Source organism: Stenella coeruleoalba (assembly GCF_951394435.1).
Source record: "Stenella coeruleoalba genome assembly, chromosome: 8".
Lineage (NCBI taxonomy): Eukaryota > Metazoa > Chordata > Mammalia > Artiodactyla > Delphinidae > Stenella > Stenella coeruleoalba.
In genome coordinates, this window is record NC_137154.1 from 13,110,876 (window position 1) to 13,131,570 (window position 20,695).

Consider the following 20,695-nt stretch of genomic DNA (forward strand, 5'->3'; position numbering starts at 1 on the left):
AAAAATGCATTAATGGTAGATCCTGCATTCAAGGAGCTTTCAGACAGGTAGGGACAGGAGAGAGTGCCAAAAAAAATAATAACTCTTGGAAAGAAATGATTGCTCCTAAAGAAAAATTGGAAAAAGCTTTCTTGATGGGAAGATCAGCTCAGGGTGTTAGAAATGGCAGCCAGCAGGGGAAAGGGCAAGCTAATGGTTTCTCCCCTGCAGGCCTGTAGCTGTGTTTTCAGAGCTGTGTTACAGAAGCAAGCTGCCCTCTCCCCCTTACTCAGACCAGCCATTCGTTTCACCTCAGCGGGCGCTCATTTCTGGAGGATCCTGAAGTATGAGAAACAGCCCCGCCCCTAAATAAGGTTTACAATCTACTAAGAAGAAAAATACATGCTAGGGCTTCCCTGGTGGTGCAGTGGTTAAGAATCTGTCTGCCAATGCAAGGGACACGGGTTCGAGCCCTGGCCCAGGAGGATCCCACATGCTGCGGAGCAACTAAGCCCGTGCGCCACAACTAATGAGCCTGTGCTCAAAGGCCGCAAGCCACAACTACTGAGCCCACGTGCCACAACTACTGAAGCCTGTGCGCCTAGAGTCCGTGCTCCACAACAAGAGAAGCCACCGCAATGAGAAACCTGCGCACTGCAACAAAGAGTAGCCCCCGCTCACCGCAGCTAGAGAAAGCCCACACACAGCAAGGATGACCCAACACAGCCAAAAATAAAAACAAATAAATAAACTTATTAAAAAAATATACGTGTGAAACAAGTCAAACAATTCAGGCTAGAACACAGTTGAGTACTAAACTGTGGTATGCCAACCAAGACTTTTAGATGCATTCAGAAAAGATACTCTAATGGAGAAAGTAGTATTTAGGAAAGCCTCACGGGGAAGATGGGGTTTTGTGGAGTTTGCTGGGGAATGGAGAATAGCATCCTAAGAGGAGAAACAGATTGATGAAAGTTAGGAATGGGTGTGGGTTATGAGAAAGAGAAAAGCAGCTCCTGGCATCTGGGTGCTGGCCTGGTATTATTAGCTAGGCCTTAGTGTTCTGTAGAAATAATTTTGCAAATCATCAGCACAGACAAGGCCATTCTGTGACCACGATAGATCAACACAAAAACATAATCACTGATGTTTGAACACAGGCAAAAGTATGAACATTATTCTAACCACAGAAATGACCAAACATCCCCCTGTTATTTTGGCTAATATGAATGACTGCAGATTCTTTGTTAATCACAGCCTTAGCTTTGCTTCATTCTTACTGATAGCCAATCACAGAATCACCCCTGTTTCCTGACAGCCTCCAATACAGAGCAAAACCCCACTTCTCTGATCCGTTATACAAACCATCCAACACAAGCCAATCCTATTTTGTTTTTTGGGTTGTTTTGTTTTGTTTTGTTTTTCTGGCCACAACGCACAGCATGTGTGATCCTAGTTCCCCGACCAGGGAATTCGGGCCCTTGGCAGTGAGACCACGGAGTCCTAACCACTGGAATGCCGGGGAATTCCCTCTATTTCTTTCTAATACTTTCTTCCAGAGATGTCCCACCCTTCCCCATGGTATGCATCCTCTGTTGCAATGAGCAATAGACCCAGAGTTTAACTACAGGAATGTCCCTGATAGTATTTGGCTTGGGGGCATTTATAGGTAGATTAGGAGGCAGCTTGAAGAGGAGGAAATTGATCACATTAAGGATTTGGGCAAAGTAAGAGAGGACAGATAAAGGGGGAGGTTGAATGGCAAGCAGAAGAATTCATTCTACTGACGTTTATCAAAAACCTACACTGTTCCTGGCATTATTCCAGTCAAAAAGAATGCTGACTTTGCTGTACAGTAGAAATTAACACAACATTGTAAATCAGCCATACTTCAATAAAATTAAAAACAAAAGTGCTGATATGAAAAATGTTCTTTCCCCCCATGGAGTGTGCCTTTTTTTTTTTTTTTTTTTTGCAGTACGAGGGCCTCCCACTGTTGTGGCCTCTCCCATTGCGGAGCACAGGCTCCGGACATGCAGGCTCAGCGGCCATGGCGCACGTGGTGTGTGCCTTTTAACAGACAAATAAACCTAAAGCTACAGTATTGTGTGACAAGCTGGGTGAGAGAGGAAGCGTTGGATTCACGTGGGGTGGGGGGGGGGTACAGAAAAAGGATGCTTGAACTCAGCTTGGAGTGGGGTAAAGAAGGGGCAGTGTTGGGACTTCCCTGGCGGTCCAGTGGTTAAGACTCCTCACTCCCAATGTAGGGCACGCGGGTTCGATCCCTGGTCAGGGAACTAAGATTCCACATGCCATACGGGCACGGCCAAAAAATTTAAAAAAAAAACAGTCAAGGAAATGTTCCCAGAGAAGGTGACACTTAAGCTGAATCTTGAGAGAAGACTGAGGGAGGGGAGAGTGGGAGAACATTCCAGGCAGAAGGAGTAGAAAATGGAAAGGCAGGAGGGTTATAGCCGTTCATGAGCAAAGGAAATGTCCTGCTTAATGCCAGATTTTCCCACCATCCCTTTTTAGGATCGAGAAGTCTTCCATGATGGATTAAAAAACAAACAAACAAACCACTGTGAGCAGTGAAAACCTGCCTTGCACATACCAGTAAAGCGCTTTGCCTCAGGTTGTGTGTTGGGCCATTCTTACCCTGAGTTTTGCTGTTCACTGCAAAGCAGCTGCTGAGGGACTTGATGTCATCCATTCCCATCTGATGAACCGTCGGGTGCAGGGTGGATAAAAGTATTTAATACATTTTTTTTGACGCAGCTAATCTGATAATGAGGTGAATGGTACAGTATTGCTCTGGTTTCATGCCACGAGAGGCTGTGCCATGACACCACGTTTACAGATATCTTGGTTCTAACTGTGACACAACTTTTGACATAAGGCATCACAAGGCAATTCATTCAAAAGCTGCTGGTGATAACAAATCAGGGTCTCGTGTTTGCACTGGAAGCTGGGCAGACCACGAGCGTGACCCTAAATCATGCCAGTTTCTTTGATCTGCAAAACAATATGTGGCTTAGGTGTTTTCTGGAATAAATACTATGGCACGGTGGAAAGAGCATTGTACTTAGACTGTGTATGTGATCTTGTAGTCATCATTTCACTTCTCTATGCCTTAGTTTCCTCATCATAAAATAAAGGGGAGAGAAGATGTGGTCTCTCAGATCCTTTCCAGTTTTAAAATCTGTGATTCTATGACTTGCTGTTAAAGCAGCAGAAACCAGTGACTGCTTTCAACTCTGGCCTCCCTGTGGGAAGTTTCCATCTAGTAGGAACTATTTTCCTGTTGCAGGCTGATACATGACTCTGATTCTGATCAAGCTGTCGATGGATCCAAACATTCCGCTGAGTCTGCAAAACCATCCGTAATCCACACGGATGGTGTGTGCAGGCTTCCCACACACAGTTACTGCATGAAGTGGTTTGCAAATGACAGCCTCAAGGACTCTGCAGCATTTGCAGGGAACTGAAGTTTAAATTCCTCCTAAAGGTTTGGAAACAGACTGAATACAGCATCCAGGGTCCTTGTTGCTTGGCATCTCCAATACATATTTAACTGCCCCAGTATGAATAGATTTATAATAAAGCGAAATGAAAGCATGCTTCCCGCCCTCTGGGAACAGCATCAGTTTTCAAAAATATAATTTTGGGTAGCTTTGGAAGTGTCAAACAGCTGTGTAAATACCCCAAAACCCCACCTTCTGTCTCTGCTGTGCGGGATGAGGCACCATCCACACACTAAATCAATATCCTGTCATGAAATACCACTGGTGCAGGATGCCAGGAAACTTCTCTAGGAAGCCAGAGTTACAGGGCAGTTGCCAGAGTGCTGAAATAATATACGAAAGTGCTTTGCAAACTGTAAAGTGTTCTACAAATAGAAGTTGTTATATAATCTCCCGGCAGCATGTTATTTACTGATAAGGTTTGATAAAGGTGGTGAAGAAGCTGTTCTCAAGAGTTCTCACCAGTCGCTAAGCCATCATGGAAAGAGTGGGGACCAGAGAATCAGAAACCAGGGGTTTGAGTTCTGCCAATGCCTTCTCCTCACTCTTTTCATGCCAAAGGTCTCGAGGACTGCAAAAATCCCAAGTGGCAGAAATAAAAATGATTCTTTCTGTGGTACAGCCGAGCCAGTTCTCTGCGAGCAGATGAGTCACAGGCTGGTGGGACCGGGAGAACTACATTTACATCACTTTACATTCCGCTCTTCCCACTCGCCTCTCCACTGCCCTGCTTTGGCTCCTGTCCGTAGGAGCCAATGTCCTGTTATTAGGTCATTGTAACTTCAGCAGCATGTGACAAGAAGCTCGCCCAAGGAACCTCGGCTAACATTCTCCTTGTGGAGGAAGGTGGTGAGCTGCCCAGGTAGCTGTGGTTCTTACAGGTGAAACCAATAGCCTCGGGAAGAGGGTGTTTCTAGGTACAGATTCACACACAATCTCCCCAACACTCCACACTCTGATTGGGCATCATTGCTGGCACATTTACTGTAATTCCCTTCTGTGCTCAAATATCCCGTGTCTAAAGGCCCCAGAATCTGAGCATTTTGTCATAATTACAGGCAGTCTGGAAGAGCAAGCCACATTTGTGTTGGCAGCATTTAGGCTGCTGATCCATTCCACAAAGAGGCACATTTGTGAAATCGGATGAAGGAAGCCTGAAAGGCAGCCTGTTTTTTAAGCTCAAGAAGCATTTTACTAGATTTCCAAGGCCAGCAGCTCTGGCCTCCTCTAGCCTCTTGTGGTGGGTTGAATGATGGCCCCTGAAAAGATATATCCATATCCTAATCTCCAGAACCTGTGAATGATACCTTATTTAGAAAAACAGTCTTTGCAGATGTAGTTAAGGATTTCAAAATAAGATCATCTTGGATTATCCAATTAGACTGTAAATCCAGTGGCAAGTGTCCTTAGAAGAGTGAGGCAGAGGGAGATAAGACACAGAGACAGACACACAGAGAAGATGATGTGAAGAAAGAAGCAGAGACTGGAGTAATATGGCTATCAACCAAGGGATGCCAAAGAAGCTACCAGATTGCCAGCAGCCAACAGCAGCCAGCAGAAGGGCAAGGAAAGATTCTCCCCCAGAGCCTGGGGAGGGAGTGTGGCCCTACCAACACTCTGGTTTTGGACCTTTGACCTCCAGAACCGTAAGAGAAGAAATTTCTGCTGTTTTAAGTCACCAGTTTGTTCTATTTGTTATGGCAGCTCTAGGATGCTAATATACTCAGTATCTGCCATGGGTGGTCAGCATCAGCAAGAAGGAAAAATCGCTGGCGAGCCCTCACATTCCCACTTCCTAGCTGTGTCCTAAAGCAGATCTGCACCTCTCTCAGTCTCTTTCCTCGTTTGTAAACTGGGAAGAATAAGTCCAACTGGACAGGGTTGTTACGAGGCTGAGGTGACCAAGTGCTGAGCAGCCTACCTGCGATTCCACAGATACTCCACAAACTTCCCCCCGACCCCCTTTGTCCAGCCTCACCTCAGGCACAGAGCTCCCATTCTGAGGTTGAGCTGCACAGTTTCTATACCTTCTCCCAGGTCTCGGGCTCATCAGTGAGATTCAGGATAGTGCCTGGCCCTGCCTTTTTGACACATTCTCAGATCAACATCTCAAACCTAAACTGTCCAAAGTGAAGTCTGTGGACTTCCCTGGTGGTCCAGTGGTTAGGACTCTGTCCTTTCACTGCTGAGGGCCCAGGTTCAATCCCTGGTCGGGGAACTAAGATCCCACAAGCCCTGTGGTACGGCAAAAAAAAAAAAAAAAAGACAAAGTGAAGTCTGATCCTCCCCTCTTCTCCTGCCTCTTTACCATTTTCCCCATCCCAGTAAATGACCTGTCTATGTAGATACTCAAGCTGAAAACCAGGGAGTCATTTTTACTTTGTTTTAATCTATTTTTATTTTCCACCTTCTCATTTTGAAATAGTTTCAGACTTACAAAGAGTTGCAAAAACGTTACAAAGAACTTTTGTTTTAATGTTTATTTATTTATTTTGGCTGCACCGGGTCTTAGTGGCGGCACGCAGGATCTTTAGTTGCAATATGTGGACTTCTTAGCTGTGGCATGCATGCAGGATCTAGTTCCCCGACAAGGGACTGAACCCCGAGCCCCCTGCATTGGGAGCGCAGAGTCTTACCCACTGGACCACCAGGGAAGTCCAAACAAAGAATTTAAATATACTCTTCCCTAATTCCCCAAATGTTATATCATACAGAACCACAATACAATGATCAAGGTGAGGAAATGAACAGGAACGACACTATTACCTAATCAACAAACTTTATTCAAATTTTGTCAAGTGCCCCACTAATGTCCTACTCTGAGTCCTCCAAACTCATGGGAAGGAGTCTTTTTTTAAATATTTATTTTATTTATCTATTTATTTATTTAGGCTGCACCAGGTCTTAGTGGTGGCACACGGGATCTTTGTCACGGCATGCAGGATCTTTAGTTGATGTATGCGGGATCTTTTAGTTGTGGCATGCAGGCTTCTTAGTTGTGGCATGCATGTGGGATCTAGTTCCCCGACCAGGGATTGAACCCCGGCCTCCGGCATTGGGAGCCTGGAGTCTTATCCACTGGACAACCAGGGAAGTCCCTGGAGGGTGTGATTTTGAAATGTCTCTCCCCCCTACCATGCACACTTAAGCAAATTGTACCGATTCTCTCCCCCGGATACTTCAGGCCACACACTGAGCACCTCCACGGCTACCACCTAGAACAGGTCCCTATCATCTTGCACCTGATGACTACAGCAATCTCCTAATTGGTCTTCTTCAAATCCAGGAGCCGGCATAGTTTTTGTGTAAAGGGCTTGATAGTAGATATTTTAGGCTTTGCAGGCATGCAATCACCATTGCAACTACTCAGCTCTGCCACTGCAGTGCCAAAGCAGCCATAGACAATTTGTAAGCAAGTGAGCGTGGCTGTGTGCCAATAAAACTTTATTGAAAATTTTAATTTCAATAAATAATTGAAATTATTGACACTGAAATATGAATTCCTTAAAACCTTCACATAACACATAGAGTATTCTTCTTCTTTTGATTCTTTTTAACCATTTAATGATGTAAAAACCATTCTTAGGGCTTCCCTGGTGGCACAGTGGTTAAGAATCCACCTGCCAATGCAGGGGACACGGGTTTGAGCACTGGTCTGGGAAGATTCCACATGTCGTGGAGCAACTAAGCCCGTGTGCCACAACTGCTGAGCCTGCGAACCACAACTAATGAAGCCCGCACATCTAGATCCCATGCTCCACAGCAAGAGAAGCCACAGCAATGAGAAGCCTGTGCACTGCAACAAAGAGTAACCCACGCTCGCCGCAACTAGAGAAAGCCCGTGTGCCGCAACTAGAGAAAGCCCGCACGCAGCAAAGAAGACCCAATGTGGCCAAAAATAAATAAAGTAAAAAAAAAAAAAAAAAAGGATGACTTGTATCCTTCTTTAAAAAAAAAATAAATAAATAAAAACCATTCTTAGCTTGTGGGCCATCCAGGCTACAGTTTGCTGATCCCCTGCTCTAATCCATTCCTCACACAACATCCAGAAAGACATTCAGATCGCTCTTCTGCTTAAATTCTGCACTCAGAATAAAACAAAGCCTGCAGTGTCTGGGTGCTGCCTGCCCCTCTTTACCTCACCCTGGCCCTCTCACCCTCTCACTCACCATGCCCTACCCACTCTACCCTTCTTTCCCAGGTCAAGTTCCCATTTCAGAGACTTTGCACACATCAGTCCTTCTGCCTGGAATCCTGTTTTCTAGGTTCCCTCTTTACTTAGCTAACTTCCATTTGTCTTTTGGGCCCTTATGGGGTAGAGAAGCTTAAACTTCCTGAGAGACATCTTCTCTGACCCTCTGCCAATTGAAATTATTTTCCCCTTGTTATTATTCTCTCATAGCACTTATCTTTTTTATTGCACTTTAAAACACATATCACAATTTGTAATTATGTACTCAGGCCTTGACTTTAATAGGAAACCCCACGGAGTCAGGGACCATGTCTGCTTTGTTTGCACTGGACCAAGCGCCCAGCATTGTGTCTTGCATAGTAGGTGTTCCCTGAAAGTCAGCTAAATTAATGGATCCCCCACTAGACCTCCTCTTTCACCAAAAAGGAAGTCCCCAGTGGACTTCGGGGAAGGGCCCCAATGAACTAGGGCAGGCCTGCTGAGCAGAACCCTTGCCTGTGGAGCTGAAACATGGACTGTGCAACTGTACCTTCCAAAGAATCTGCCCGGGGCAAATTCCTGACCCTGGAGAAACTTCCTCTACGGTCCCTGCTCTGAAACCTGCTACACATTTCCACTCTAATGCCATCCGTCTGCTGTTCTTCCTGTGTTCCAAGCCAGAGACAGCCTCCCCCACTAAGGTTAACCCTTCTCAATAACTCGGACAAGTTTGTCCACCTGGGGTTGCCTGAGATCTGAAAAATATAGCTGTTGAATCAGAGTACTTTACTCAGCTGCCCATCTGGAATGCTGGGGCAATGTCCAGAGGCCACAGAGACAAACAGCAGCCTTCGGAGGAGATAAACCTTGCCTGCAGCCCTCTGCCTGCTCTAATCTACACTCTGAAGGGCTGCCAGAGTTATCTTTTAAAAGGATAAATCTGATCTAGTCACTTCCATTCATACTCCTCACTGTCTATAGGATAAAACCCAAACTCCTTAGCCCATCTTGCAAATCACCGTTCAATCCCAACCCATCTTTCCAGCCACATCTTCCATCTGCCTCTACCCCATCCTGAACTCAATGTTCTAGATATTCTAGCCGGGAACTGTCCAATACAGTTGCCACTGGCCACACGTAGCGAATACATTTTTAATTAATTAAAATTAAATTAAATTTAAAATTCAGGAACTTCCCTGGTGGTCCAGTGGGTAAAACTCCATGCTCTCAATGCAGGGGGCCCAGGTTCGATCCCTGATCGGGGAACTAGATCCCCCATGCATACTGCAGCTAAGAGTCCGCGTGCCGCAACTAAGAAGTCCGCATGCTACAACTAAAGATCTTGTATGCCGCAACGAAGTTTCCACGTGTCGCAAGTAAGACCCGGTGTAGCCCAAATTAATTAATTAATTAAATTAAAATAAATTAATAAAATTCAGTTCCTCTATCACACTAGCCACATTTCAAGTGCTCAATAACCACACGTGGCTAGTGACTACCATATTGGATAGCACAGCTATTTTCCATTAATGCAGAAAATTCTATTTGGACAGCACCGTTTCAGACAATAAGACCCATCACCATCTCCTAAAACAAAACTCTTTATCTTAATGATATATTTTACACATAAGTACATTCTCATTGTTAATTTTCAAACATTACAAAACTCTCCCTCACCAATTCTTTCTAGACAGAATCATCAAAATCAGTTTGGTGTATAGTCTCTGAATATTTGGAGTGTTCTGCTTTTTCTTCAACAGTGTCTTGGAGGTTTTCATATAAGAGCACATCTCTACCTCCCCTGTGCTTTAGTTATTGCAGAGTAATCCAAGAGCATGAATGGACTTTAGGTTATTCAACCATTGCCGCCTTTTTTTTTTTTTTTTTTGTGGTACGCGGGCCTCTCACTGTTGTGGCCTCTCCCGTTGCAGAGCACAGGCTCCGGACGCGCAGGCTCAGTGGCCATGGCTCACGGGCCTAGCCGCTCCGCGGCATGTGGGATCTTCCCGGACCGGGGCATGAACCCGTGTCCCCTGTATCGGCAGGCGGACTCTCAACCACTGCGCCACCAGGGAAGCCCCATTGCCTTCTTTTTTTAAAAAAATTAATTTTTTTATTTATTTACTTTTGGCTGTGTTGGGTCTTTGTTGTTTCACGCGGGCTTTCTCTAGTTGCCGCAAGCGGGGGCTAATCTTCGTTGGGGTGCGCGGGCTTCTCATTGCAGTGGCTTCTCTTGCTGTGGAGCATGGGCTCTAGGTGCACAGGCTTCAGTAGCTGTGGCCCGCGGGCTCTAGAGTGCAGGCTCAGTAGTTGTGGCGCACGGGCTTAAGTTGCTCCGAGGCATGTGGGATCTTCCTGGACCAGGGATTGAACCTGTGTCCCCTGCACTGGCAGGCGGATTCTTAACCACTGTGCTACCCAGGAAGTCCCTCAACCATTGCCCTCTTGATGGACATTTGTTTCCAGTTTTTCCCTATTGCAAACAATACTATATGCAAACATCCTTGTATCCTTTTCTGGACTTGTACATGTTTGTCTACGGTAGATACCGAAAAGTGGAATTGCTGGGTCACCAGGTCATATGCTAACACCTCTGGGGCTTGGCACACCCAGGTGCTCCCGCCTAGAATGCCTCTCCACATGACTAACTCCTGCTTATCAAAACCAGTCAAGTGTCATCACCTGGTGAGAAGTGGTCTCTTCTGCTTCTGTTTTCCCATAGTACTTCCTGTCCATATCGTATCATTGTCATACCCTTAGGACTCAGCCTTATTTATCTTTGTATTCAACATCCAGCATAGGGCTTAGCATAAAGCAAAAATTTAAATGTTTTCTTAACTGGATGAATGAATGAATAAATAAACACATGAAGGTACAGTGGTTAGGACATTCCAGAAACTCAAGGTGAGTGAGTCTGTGAATGTTGTGAACTTGGGCTTTGGACCAACCTGCCACCTGGTGCCCCGGGCCAAGCTACCTCTGGGTTTCTGTCTATCCAGCCCTCTGACCTTGCGCATCTCATCTTGAACTCTGTTCAAGTTAGGTACCTCACTGATGGAGCCGTGTGAGTGTGTAGGGGCTCTGGCCGCAGCACAGAAATCTGAGCACTGGGGCAGCACTAGGATGGGGTTGGCTTTCCAAGGTCAGCTCTGTCTCCTTTCACCCTTGAAACAGCTCAGTATGCTCAGGTTTTGTTGTTGGTTTTTTTTCTCTCCCTACAGTACCTTAGGGGCAATTAAGATCAGCGGCAACATTTGTGCTCTCTGCCTCCAGATTTGAACCCAAGGGAAGCCAGATGTTTTCCACTCCGCATTCCCTTCTCCTTGTGGTCTGATGAATAGCCCTGTTTTTTTTTTCTCTCTCTGTGGCCTGGCTTCCCTAGATCCCAAAGCCTGGCTTGCAGTCTTTATTTTTAATAGGGTTTTAATAGGTGGCTCCTGTAATTAATTTCATTCTTGTGTTTTCACACTTTCTCTCCAGGTGCCTAAAGCCCCCAGGCACTTGATGGGATGTTAACTGATTTTGAATAATACAAAACAGTATGGCTGTCATTAGATATTACCTCAGCTCCTCTCATTTGCAGTCGTTTTATAATCATTAATTGCCTGGGGCACATGCCCGTTTGGGAGGTCAGCCCAGTCACCTGTCATGTTTCATAGAGGTAGAAACAGAGAGATGCAGAAAAGCGACTTGTCCAAGCCCCAACAGAGAGTGGGTGTTGAAACTTGTTTCAGAAGCTGCACCCTGAAAGCGCCAAGTCAAGGATCCACTACTCAGGTACGATTGGCCAAACACGGCTTGTCTCGGGTGCCCCATAGGCGGTTTCACCCTCCCACAAGGACTGCGGAGCGAGTCAGCCCTCAGCGGCTAAAATTACCACCTGAAATTACCCGCCATTCTCTTCAGCGCCCCTTTCCATTTTACGAGCGGATTTATCTGCACAAAGAACGCGTCCGTGATTCCTCCCGGATTTAGAAACTACATAGTTTTGCTATTTTTAAAGCCGCCGTTTACAAATCCATACACACGTACTCACACTCCTCGGGGAGTGGGGGTGGGACGGGCTTGCGGGGAGTGAGGACGAAGATTACGTGCTGGAAAGAGAACAGCGTGGCTCTTGGCTTCCCAGAGAGCCGCGCGGTCCCCTGGGGGCGCACTCCTCGGAGCGCGTGGCGGGGTTCGCAACCGCCAGCCATGTGCGCGGTCTAGACCCTCTGAGTGCCCCCGGCGTCGGACCAAGCACACCTGCGCTCCCTCCCTCCTGCCAGGCCGCCTGGTCACTGGGCCCAGGAGGGAGAGGGAGGGGCGGGGAGACCGAGCAGGTGGCGATTAGGTCAGCCTCAGAACATTCTTGGACCGCTCCAGCAGTGGATATAAATAACCGATGGACAGGCTCCGAAAAATCCCGGGGTGGGGGGCAAGGGGGTGAGGAAGAGGGATTTATTAAGGGGCGGGGGAGTGGCATCGTGGCGATCTGCAAAGATCTACTAACAAAGGGGGTGGAGGGGCGAAGGGATTTAAGAATGAATCGTGGTACAAAATCTGGGAATAAGAACACGGAGGGGGAGGAGCTCGTGCCGTTCTGCCCCACCTCCACTACTTGTCTGCCCAGTCCTCAGAATGGGCCCTCGGATTGGCAAGGAGGGCTGTGCAAAGAAAGGGCACGGCTTTGGAGTCCCGACCCTGCCCGACTACAGATCTTGTGCAAGCTACTAAAGGTCACTGAGCCTCAGTTTTTTCATCTATACGATGGGAGTCCTAATGCTTACAAGGAGATGATTGTGAGCCTCGTGGGAGTTAAGAAAGGTGTGCTCAGCAAAAAGAGTAAGGCAGGGTAGCCCCCAGACCTCCCTCCGAAGGGAGCCAGTGCAGGCCCGATCCCTTCGCATTTCCACCGCTCTCCCAGGCTCTGCGGAGGCCGGGGAGGGGCAAGGCCGAAATCTGACTCCCTATAGCCGCGCGGCGCCACCCTGGGGAGTCGGCCCTGGCGCTTCTCAGGCGGGAGCCGAGACCCCACGGCCCGCGCCCCGGGAAGCGCCGGTCGCTGCTATGCCGGCAGCCCCTGCCCCGGCCGCTGGCCGGTGGGGTTGCGGCCGCAGCAGCGAGGAGAGGGCGGGGCCGGGGGCTGGGCTTCCCGGGGGAGGGCCCGGCGCGCACCGGGAGGCGGCGGCCCCGGCCCGGGAGCGGCAGGACTTGGGCCGGAGCGTGGCCGGACCCCACCCGCCGAGGCGCCCAGGGAGGACGCGGTGAGTGCTGCCCGGGCGGGGCGGGGAGGCGGCGGCGGGAGCCGCGGCTCGAGCACGCCCTCTCCTCCTCCGGCTCCTGAAGTTTGCAATGGCAGTGACTCCCTCCCCGAGCCCCCGGCCACCGCGCTCTGCGGGAGGACAGCAAGAGCTGCCGCCGAGCCGAAGGGGTCTATTATCTGCGGCGCCGCGCACCCGGCGGGGACCTGCCGGGGAGAGGGAGGCGTCGGGGCTGGCGGGCCACACCATCTCCTGGGGCCCCTAAAAGGCCCCAATCCGCCCTGGGACCCCAGTAGGGGTCTTACTCCCCAGGACCCCTCGCCCTTAGCAAAGAGCCCCAGTTCCTGGGGCCGCAGCCCCGGGCAACCATCTGCAGTTCGAGGCGGCGCCGGCCAAGGCAGGGTGCGCCCCCTCCCCTCAGCGATGACCGGCTGGCCCCACCCCCGCCGAGACCAATTTCAACAAGTTTGCCCAAGAAGTCCTAGCTAGAGTCTCCATGGCTAGGCCTGGCCCGGCCGCTCCGCGTGGGCTCCATGGGCTCCGGGTCGTGCAGCGCCGGGCCCGCAAGAGGGCCAGGTCGAAGGGAGCCGTCCTTAAGGGTTGAGGTTAGAGACGGCAGCCCCTGGCCTCTGAGGTCTGGTGTGAGCGCTCCGGCTTTGGAGCGCGTCATCAGGGAGCAGGCACCTCAGGCGGCAGGTCGGGTTTCCAAAAGCGCCCCTTTGTTATGCCCCTCCCTGGCCCTGCCTCCTCTTCTTTCCCCGCGCTACCCCCTCCCCCAGGCTCCCGGGCCTCTCTGGCTGCTGGTTCCAGTCGCTCTTGCCTAAGTACCCCTCTCTGGACCAGTCGACCGGCCCCTTCTGTGCCTTCAAATCCTCGGGCTGCGGGCGGATCGTGAGGGGCGGCTGGGAGAAGAGGTCCTGAGGCCAAGCCCGTGCCTCAGGACAGAGGATGGGCAGGGCAGGGCAGCAGTGCTCCCTCCCAGGGGCATGCCCCCGGCTTCTGGAAAGGGTGGGGGCTGGTCTGGTTGGGGGTACATACCAGCCTCAGGTAAGGGAGTGGGTTCTTCCCTGAACTTCAAGACTCCCTACCTTGGCTTAGCAAGCTGTGAGGAGACCCTGCCAAGCCCCAGAGGACTTGTCCCAGCCCAGTAGGTGCTGGCTCCATGGGCTGGGAAGGTTCATTATCTGCTTTCTGAGCACTTGCTGGTGGTGGAGCGTGTTCTGGGGACCAATCTGGGTCTCTGCTGGGGTCAGGAGGCACAGGGTGCTGGCCCTTCTCCGCAGGGGCCAAGGCACAAGGCCCACCCCTGCTGCTAGGTCCCGTGGGGCAGTGGGGCCTGGCTGTGCCTGGGGCTTGGGCTTGTGTTTGCTCTGGGAGGCTGAAGGGAGCAGTGCCAGCCCTGCACACACAGCTTGCTCTGTTCTGGGGCCAGAGAGAGGGAACGGGTGGGGGGCAGCTCTCCCGGGAGCCAGGAGCACAGAGGCTGGAGCAGGCAGGGGGCCCAGGCCCCTGGATGCCTGACTGGGACAGCTCTGAGGCCCTGGGATTTACAGCTGCAGCTGGGTTTCTCTCCATCTGGTTGGCAAGTCCTTTCTGGGTAAGTGGGACAGACTCAAGAGGAAGCAAGGGGAAGTGCTGAGGACCCTGGTGGGGCCAGCTGCTCTGTTCCTCTCCTGCTCTGGGCCCAGGCACCTCCACTGTAGGCCTGAGCTCTCCCTCCTGTTAGCTGAGTGGTGGAAGCCCACTCAGGCCATGCTTTCTCAAAGCTGCTATAGCCAGTGGGTTTCCTGGTCTTCAGGTGGATGTCATTTGTTTTCTCATTCAGCTACTAACTAACTCCAGTGCCTACAGAAACACAAACTGGACCCTCAGGAAGTCTCTGCCAGTGACTGGGGACAGATCCTGTCCTGTAGTCACAACCCAATGGGATATAGACAGGTGGGAGATGGGGATGGAGGAATGGGCGGGGGGCTGGAGAAGGTGCCTCACTCTGAGTTTTGAAGGATGGGGAGAGATTTACCAGTTTGGGGAGTACTGTGATAGAGCCCTGCTTTGGGAGCAACAAGCACACTGTCCTCCTGGGTCTGGCGGTGTCCCTTGGGCTTGCTCAGAGGAGGAAGTGATTTCCTTCTAGGGGCTTGAATTGATGCTGGGGACAGCTGAGACCCTGCCCAGAGACAGGAGGGGAGTGGCCGCATGCCACTGTGTCCTCTAGCCCCTGGGGGTGGTGGCTCTGGGGTTGGAATCTGCCTTGTCCTCCTCCGCAGTTCTGGAGCACACTGTCATAACTGGCTGATCACCTGTCTGACACCCCGTGCTGCCCCATACTCTGGGCTTTCTGAGGGTGGGGCTGAGTTACTCATTATCCACGGAGCCCTTTGGGACCTCATAGTGGATGCTGTGGAGCGGGATGTGTGTCCCTCGTGACTGTCGGGCCCCTCACATTTCTTGTTCATTGCCTGGTTTGAGTCTTGTACCGGCCCTGGCACGGAAGCAGACCAGGAGGTGGAATTTCCATCTTAGGAGGGAGCTGAAGCCCCTTAGGAGAGGACAGTCTAATGCACTTGTTCGAGCTTCATGGCCAAGATAAGACTCAGGCCTCTTGGTTCCCAGTCTGCTCTTCCCAGCACGGGGAGCTACTGCAGTGTGGCTGGGCACCCTCTGACCTGGCCTGGTCTGGTAAAGGGTCGCCTTGTTCAAGGAGAGGCCACAGAGCCCTGGCTTGGGCAGGCGTCCTCTTGTCTCATCTGCGGTTGGGGCAGTGAGAGGCTCTCTGCCCACTACCCACCCCCGCCGGCCATGTAATCCCCAGCTGGACCATGTGACCCGACTGGCATTCTCCTGGTTGGAATCTGGCGCTTCTGACAGCAGTTGCTATATTGGGGGAGCTGGGCACCGCCCTGGACACTGTCAGCTCCACCCTCACCCCCTGCTTTGCTCTTGTTAGCTCCAAGGCAGAATCACAGTGGCAGCTTTGAGAGTTGGACACCCAGGTCCCTGAAGTGAGCTCTAGGCCCCAGGTACATGGAGTGAGGTGGTGGCGAGGGCAAACCAGGGCGAGAGGAGGACCTTTGAAACTACCATCTTTGCCCCCACCCTGGGCCCTCCTGGGGACTTCCAGACCCCTGCCTGCTAAGTCCTGGCTCTTAACAGTTCCTTGGGTAGTGGGGACGGCAGTGGGGGGCAAAAGCCAGGGATAGGAGAGGGTCTTTTCCTATCCCCAAAAGTGTGCGTCTGGCTTCCCTGCTTACCCCTCTGCCCTCTACAGCTCTAATCCGCCACCATTCCGTGCTGCGGGGACACCATGGCTCCAGAGGAAGATGCTGGAGGGGAGGCCCTAGAGGGCAGTTTCTGGGAGGTGAGCAGCTAGCTGGGTCCCAGGTTTGGGGGTGGCACGGAAATGCTCACCCCTCTCTGGGCCCAGTCATCTGTCCAAGGGAGGAGCCTAGCTGTCAGCCCCGGCCCCTGCCGGGGGCTTCTCCCTGGTGACACTATCCTTCTCGTATCCTCCCCAGGCTGGCAACTACAGGCGGACGGTGCAGCGGGTGGAGGATGGGCATCGGCTGTGTGGGGACCTGGTCAGCTGCTTCCAGGAGCGCGCCCGCATTGAGAAGGCCTATGCCCAGCAGCTGGCCGAATGGGCCCGCAAGTGGAGGGGCTCCGTGGAGAAGGGTGAGCCTGTGCTCGGGCCTACTGGGAGAAGAGGGCTGCCGCGGGTGGGGTGACCAGGCAAGGCAGCTTCTTTTTGCACCTCTCGTGGAAAAGTTTGAGGCTTCCACGTCTGCCTTCCCTTTAAAGCAAGACGATCCTCCCGGTTATTCTTATAGCTGTGCTGTTAGAGTTCCCAAAGTACTGTCATGAGTCATTTTGATATTTCTAACAACCCTATAATGGAGATGGTCTTCTTCTACCCATTTTCCAGAGGAGAATGTGGCAGTTCAGAGAGGCTAAGTGACTTGCCTGAAGTCACACAGCTAAGAAGAACTAAAGCTTGAGCTCAGGCCTTCTGACTCAGGAGCTTGAGATCTTTCCATCCAAACAAGCTGCCTTCCTTGGGAACGGACACTAGTTCTTCCTTCTGAGGCAATAGAATATAGTGGATTATACCACAGTCCTGGGTTTGAATTTCAGCTCCAATTGTAGCTATAATGCTTTGGGCAATTACTTTCACTTCTCTGGGCTGCCTTTTTGCTGGTTCCATGTTGTCTGTGACACTGTCTTCACAATGGTGGATGAGACAAGGATCCAGTGAGATCTCGTATGTCCAGGTACAGATTAGGTATTCAGTAAGCAGCAGCTGACATTATTTGTTGTTATCTTTGCATTTCTGCTCCACGTCTGGCACCCAGAGCAGCACCCGACGAGAGGGGGTGGGCTCATTGCAAGTGGCATCCCCGGCCCAGCCCAAGCCCCTTCCCTCCCTGCAGGCCCTCAGTATGGCACGCTGGAGAAGGCCTGGCATGCCTTCTTCACTGCGGCCGAGCGGCTAAGCGCCCTGCACCTGGAGGTGCGGGAGAAGCTGCAGGGCCAGGACAGCGAGCGGGTGCGCGCCTGGCAGCGGGGGGCCTTCCACCGGCCTGTGCTGGGCGGCTTCCGCGAGAGCCGGGCTGCCGAGGACGGCTTCCGCAAGGCCCAGAAGCCCTGGCTAAAGAGGCTGAAGGAGGTGAGCCTGGGCGGGATGGGCAGCAGAGGCACACGCCTTCCTGGGTCAGCCTGGGGCTAGAGGGGGCCAAAGCATGGCATGCAGGGTCCAAAGTGGTCCCTGTGTGTGTGCCAGGTCGAGGCTTCCAAGAAGAGCTACCATGCGGCCCGGAAGGAGGAGAAGACAGCCCAGACTCGGGAGAGCCACGCGAAAGCGGACAGCGCTGTCTCCCAGGAGCAGCTGCGGAAGCTGCAGGAGCGGGTGGAACGCTGCTCCAAGGAGTCCGAGAAGGTACCGGCTGAGGGACTGGGCTGGCCCAGGTCAGGGCTTCCTGAGTGCCTTTTCCAGTCCCCAGCAGTTGTATTGCTCTCATTCTCACCTGCCACCTTCTCTCCAGATTATCAGTTAAGGGAGGAACCTGAGAAAGATGATGCTTTACTCAGGAGAGAAATGGTGTGGTTTCGGGCACTGGGATAATCTTCGCAGTTGCGGAGAACTTCCCAGCTCCTTTCCTTTCACAGTGTCCCACCTGGGACAAGTTCTCACGTTGTCTACCCTGCCAGAGCGCCCTTCCTCCAGCTCTGCACATCGAGCTCCTCCCTGTCCTCTGAGGTGCTGCTCAGTTTCCACCTCCTCCGGGAAGCCTTTTCTGATTTCTCCCACTGCTCCCCATAGGTTGACCTCATCTCACTCTCCACCAGACTCTTAAAGCTGCTGTGCCTGAATGCCACCTCCCTTGTTAGGCTCCTGGGGTTCCTCAAGGGCAGGAGCCAGGTTTTGGGACCCTGGTGCCTAGCCCACAGGAGGTGCTCAGTAAATACTAGCAATACAAGGTCTTGTCCTCACCAGACCCCCTCCTCTCCCACCCAGATGAAAACCCAGTACGAGCAGACACTGGCGGAGCTGCATCGTTACACCCCACGCTACATGGAGGACATGGAGCAGGCCTTCGAGACCTGCCAGGCTGCCGAGCGCCAGCGGCTTCTCTTCTTCAAGGATATGCTGCTCACCTTACACCAGCACCTCGACCTCTCCAGCAGTGAGAGGTATGGCCTGCAGGGTGGGCATGGAGATCTGGGTGATGCTGGGTCTCCTCCATCTCCCCTGGGCTCTGGCTGGGCTGAATGAGATTGGGGTGCGCAGAGGCCCAGGGCTTCCCAGCCTGAGGGTTGTGCCTGGGGCACAGGTTCCACGAACTCCACCGAGACCTGCATCAGGGCATCGAGGCAGCCAGCGACAGGGAGGATCTGCGGTGGTGGCGCAGCACCCACGGGCCGGGCATGGCCATGAACTGGCCCCAGTTTGAGGTACGTGTTCCAGGCAGGCTGGGGCTGGGAGGTGGGGTGGGCTCCCACTGGGCTCAGCCTGGACCTCAGGAGGGAGGCTGGGGCTTGGGACGAAGGAGGTCAAGGTGGTCTGGGTGGTCCTGGCAGCCACCAGAGCCTGCAGCCCCGCCTGACCCTGAACACTGCCCCCACAGGAGTGGTCCTGGGACACACAGAGGACAATCAGCCGGAAGGAGAAGGGTGGCCGGAGCCCTGACGAGGTTACTCTGACCAGCATCGTACCCACAAGAGATGGTGCTGCATCCCCACCCCAGTGCCTGGGGTCCCCAGGGTGAGAGCCAGGATTCGGGCTGTGGGAAGGAAGCAGCTCTGCCCCCTGCTCTGCCCTCCTTCCTCTGTCTCTTCCCTTCATTCCCGTCACACCTGAAGTGGGTTGAAAATCGGTGCCAGGTACCTTAGGGGTTGTAATGCTTATGAGTTGTAATGATGCCAGTTTTTATGGTGGTTTAGATTTGCCAGGCGTTTCCCACATTCCCTCTCATCTACTGCTCATGTCAGCTCTGTGTGGCAGAAGTGTGCCTGAGCTTGCAGGCATTCATGGCAGAGGTCAGGCTAGAATCTTGCAGCTTTTCCCCACCTGCCTCTCCCTGGGTTCCTCCAGGAGGTGAGCCCTTGGCCCTGAGTCCTAGGCTCTCTCGCTCATGTTCCTTGTGCCCTGAGACTGCCCCTTTGTCCTTCCCTCTCTAGCGGCGGGCAGGATGAGGAGTGGTCAGATGAGGAGAACCCCCGGAAGGTTGCTACTGGGGTCCGGGTGCGGGCACTCTATGACTACGCGGGCCAGGAAGCTGATGAGCTGAGCTTCCGAGCAGGTACCCTGGAACTCCTTTCTTGATCCCTTCCAGACTTCAGCCCCTCCACCCCTTTTCCCTGCCCCTTTACTAGCCTGAGCAGGATTGTGGAAAAGGGAAGCCAGACATCCACTTATCAAGGGCCAGTTCTCTGACTCTTAAGGCTGCTCTGGGTCCAGCCCCCAGGAGTCAGAGTGTCCGCTTGGAGTCCTCATTTGCCTCTCAAAGTCATCAGCTGCGGCCTGACTGCTGCATTCAGGGTTGGGGGTGGAGTGGCTGACTTTGACCTCCCTCTGCCTGAGCCAGGTCTCTTCTAGCTGGGCTCTCCGACTACCCCCTCCCCCTCAGTCCTTGACCCAATTGCAGGAATGGGGCTGGGCCAGGACAATTGCCAGTGACCAATCCCCCTTCTTGCAGGGGAGGAGCTGCTGAAGATGAGCGAGGAGGATGAGCAGGGCTGGTGTCAGGGCCAGCTGCAGAGTGGCAGGATTGGCCTGTACCCGGCCAACTATGTGGAGTGTGTGGGGGCCTGACCTGCCCTGGCAGCCCTTCTGCAACGTTTCTCCACCCTGGGTCAGAGCCCAGCTTGTCTGGACAGCGGGACCTGAGGGCCTTGAACCATCCTGCCCCTGCTGCCCCTCTGTCCCTTGAGGAGGGAGGAAGTCCTGGGACCCAGGGAACGGGAGGGGCCTGTGTCTAAGAAGGGACTGGTAGGGAATGGCCAACTGAGTCTAGGCTGAGGGGAAGATGGGGAGGTCAGGAGGTGACAGAAGGGCCCAGGGGTGCCTGGGCCTCCCCAAGAGTCCTCCAGTCTCCCCAGGAGCTGTGGATGCAGTTCCTGATCTCTGTGTTTTGGGGTTCCTGGGGTTGGCCTGGGGTGAGTGTAGTTCTGGGCTAGCAGCACTCTTTTGTGGCTTGTTCTAGTGTGTATTAAACTTGGAAGAAAAAACAAAACAGGCTTGTATGCATCTTTTTCGCTATTCCACCCTTGCCAGGCTGCCG

General features: G+C 52.3%; 1 protein-coding gene across 2 annotated transcripts; it reads left to right on the forward strand.

Annotated features, from left to right (window-relative positions):
- The first annotated feature begins 12,455 nt into the window (after nt 1–12,455).
- PACSIN3 (protein kinase C and casein kinase substrate in neurons 3) lies at nt 12,456–20,637 on the forward strand. Of its 2 annotated transcripts, none has more exons than XM_079929353.1 (10): nt 12,456–12,498; nt 16,186–16,275; nt 16,433–16,589; nt 17,345–17,580; nt 17,695–17,850; nt 18,430–18,605; nt 18,746–18,866; nt 19,040–19,176; nt 19,593–19,714; nt 20,111–20,637. In XM_079929353.1, the coding sequence occupies exons 2-10, from the start codon at nt 16,222–16,224 to the stop codon at nt 20,224–20,226; spliced, it is 1,275 nt and encodes a 424-aa protein (XP_079785479.1). In that variant the 5' UTR covers nt 12,456–12,498; nt 16,186–16,221; the 3' UTR covers nt 20,227–20,637. The 2 variants fall into 2 exon arrangements, with proteins under 2 accessions (XP_079785479.1, XP_079785478.1); XM_079929352.1 differs by lacking the exon at nt 12,456–12,498 and adding an exon at nt 12,827–12,920.
- The last annotated feature ends 58 nt before the right edge of the window (nt 20,638–20,695 follow it).

What these genes read in the sequence shown, in the direction of transcription:
- PACSIN3 (XM_079929353.1), top strand. Translation starts at nt 16,222, where the DNA reads ATGGCTCCAGAGGAAGATGCTGGAGGGGAGGCCCTAGAGGGCAGTTTC. An exon ending in GACCTCTCCAGCAGTGAGAG is followed by an intron (nt 18,606 to 18,745) that starts GTATGGCCTGCA and finishes CCTGGGGCACAG; the next exon opens with GTTCCACGAACTCCACCGAG. An exon ending in TGAACTGGCCCCAGTTTGAG is followed by an intron (nt 18,867 to 19,039) that starts GTACGTGTTCCA and finishes CTGCCCCCACAG; the next exon opens with GAGTGGTCCTGGGACACACA.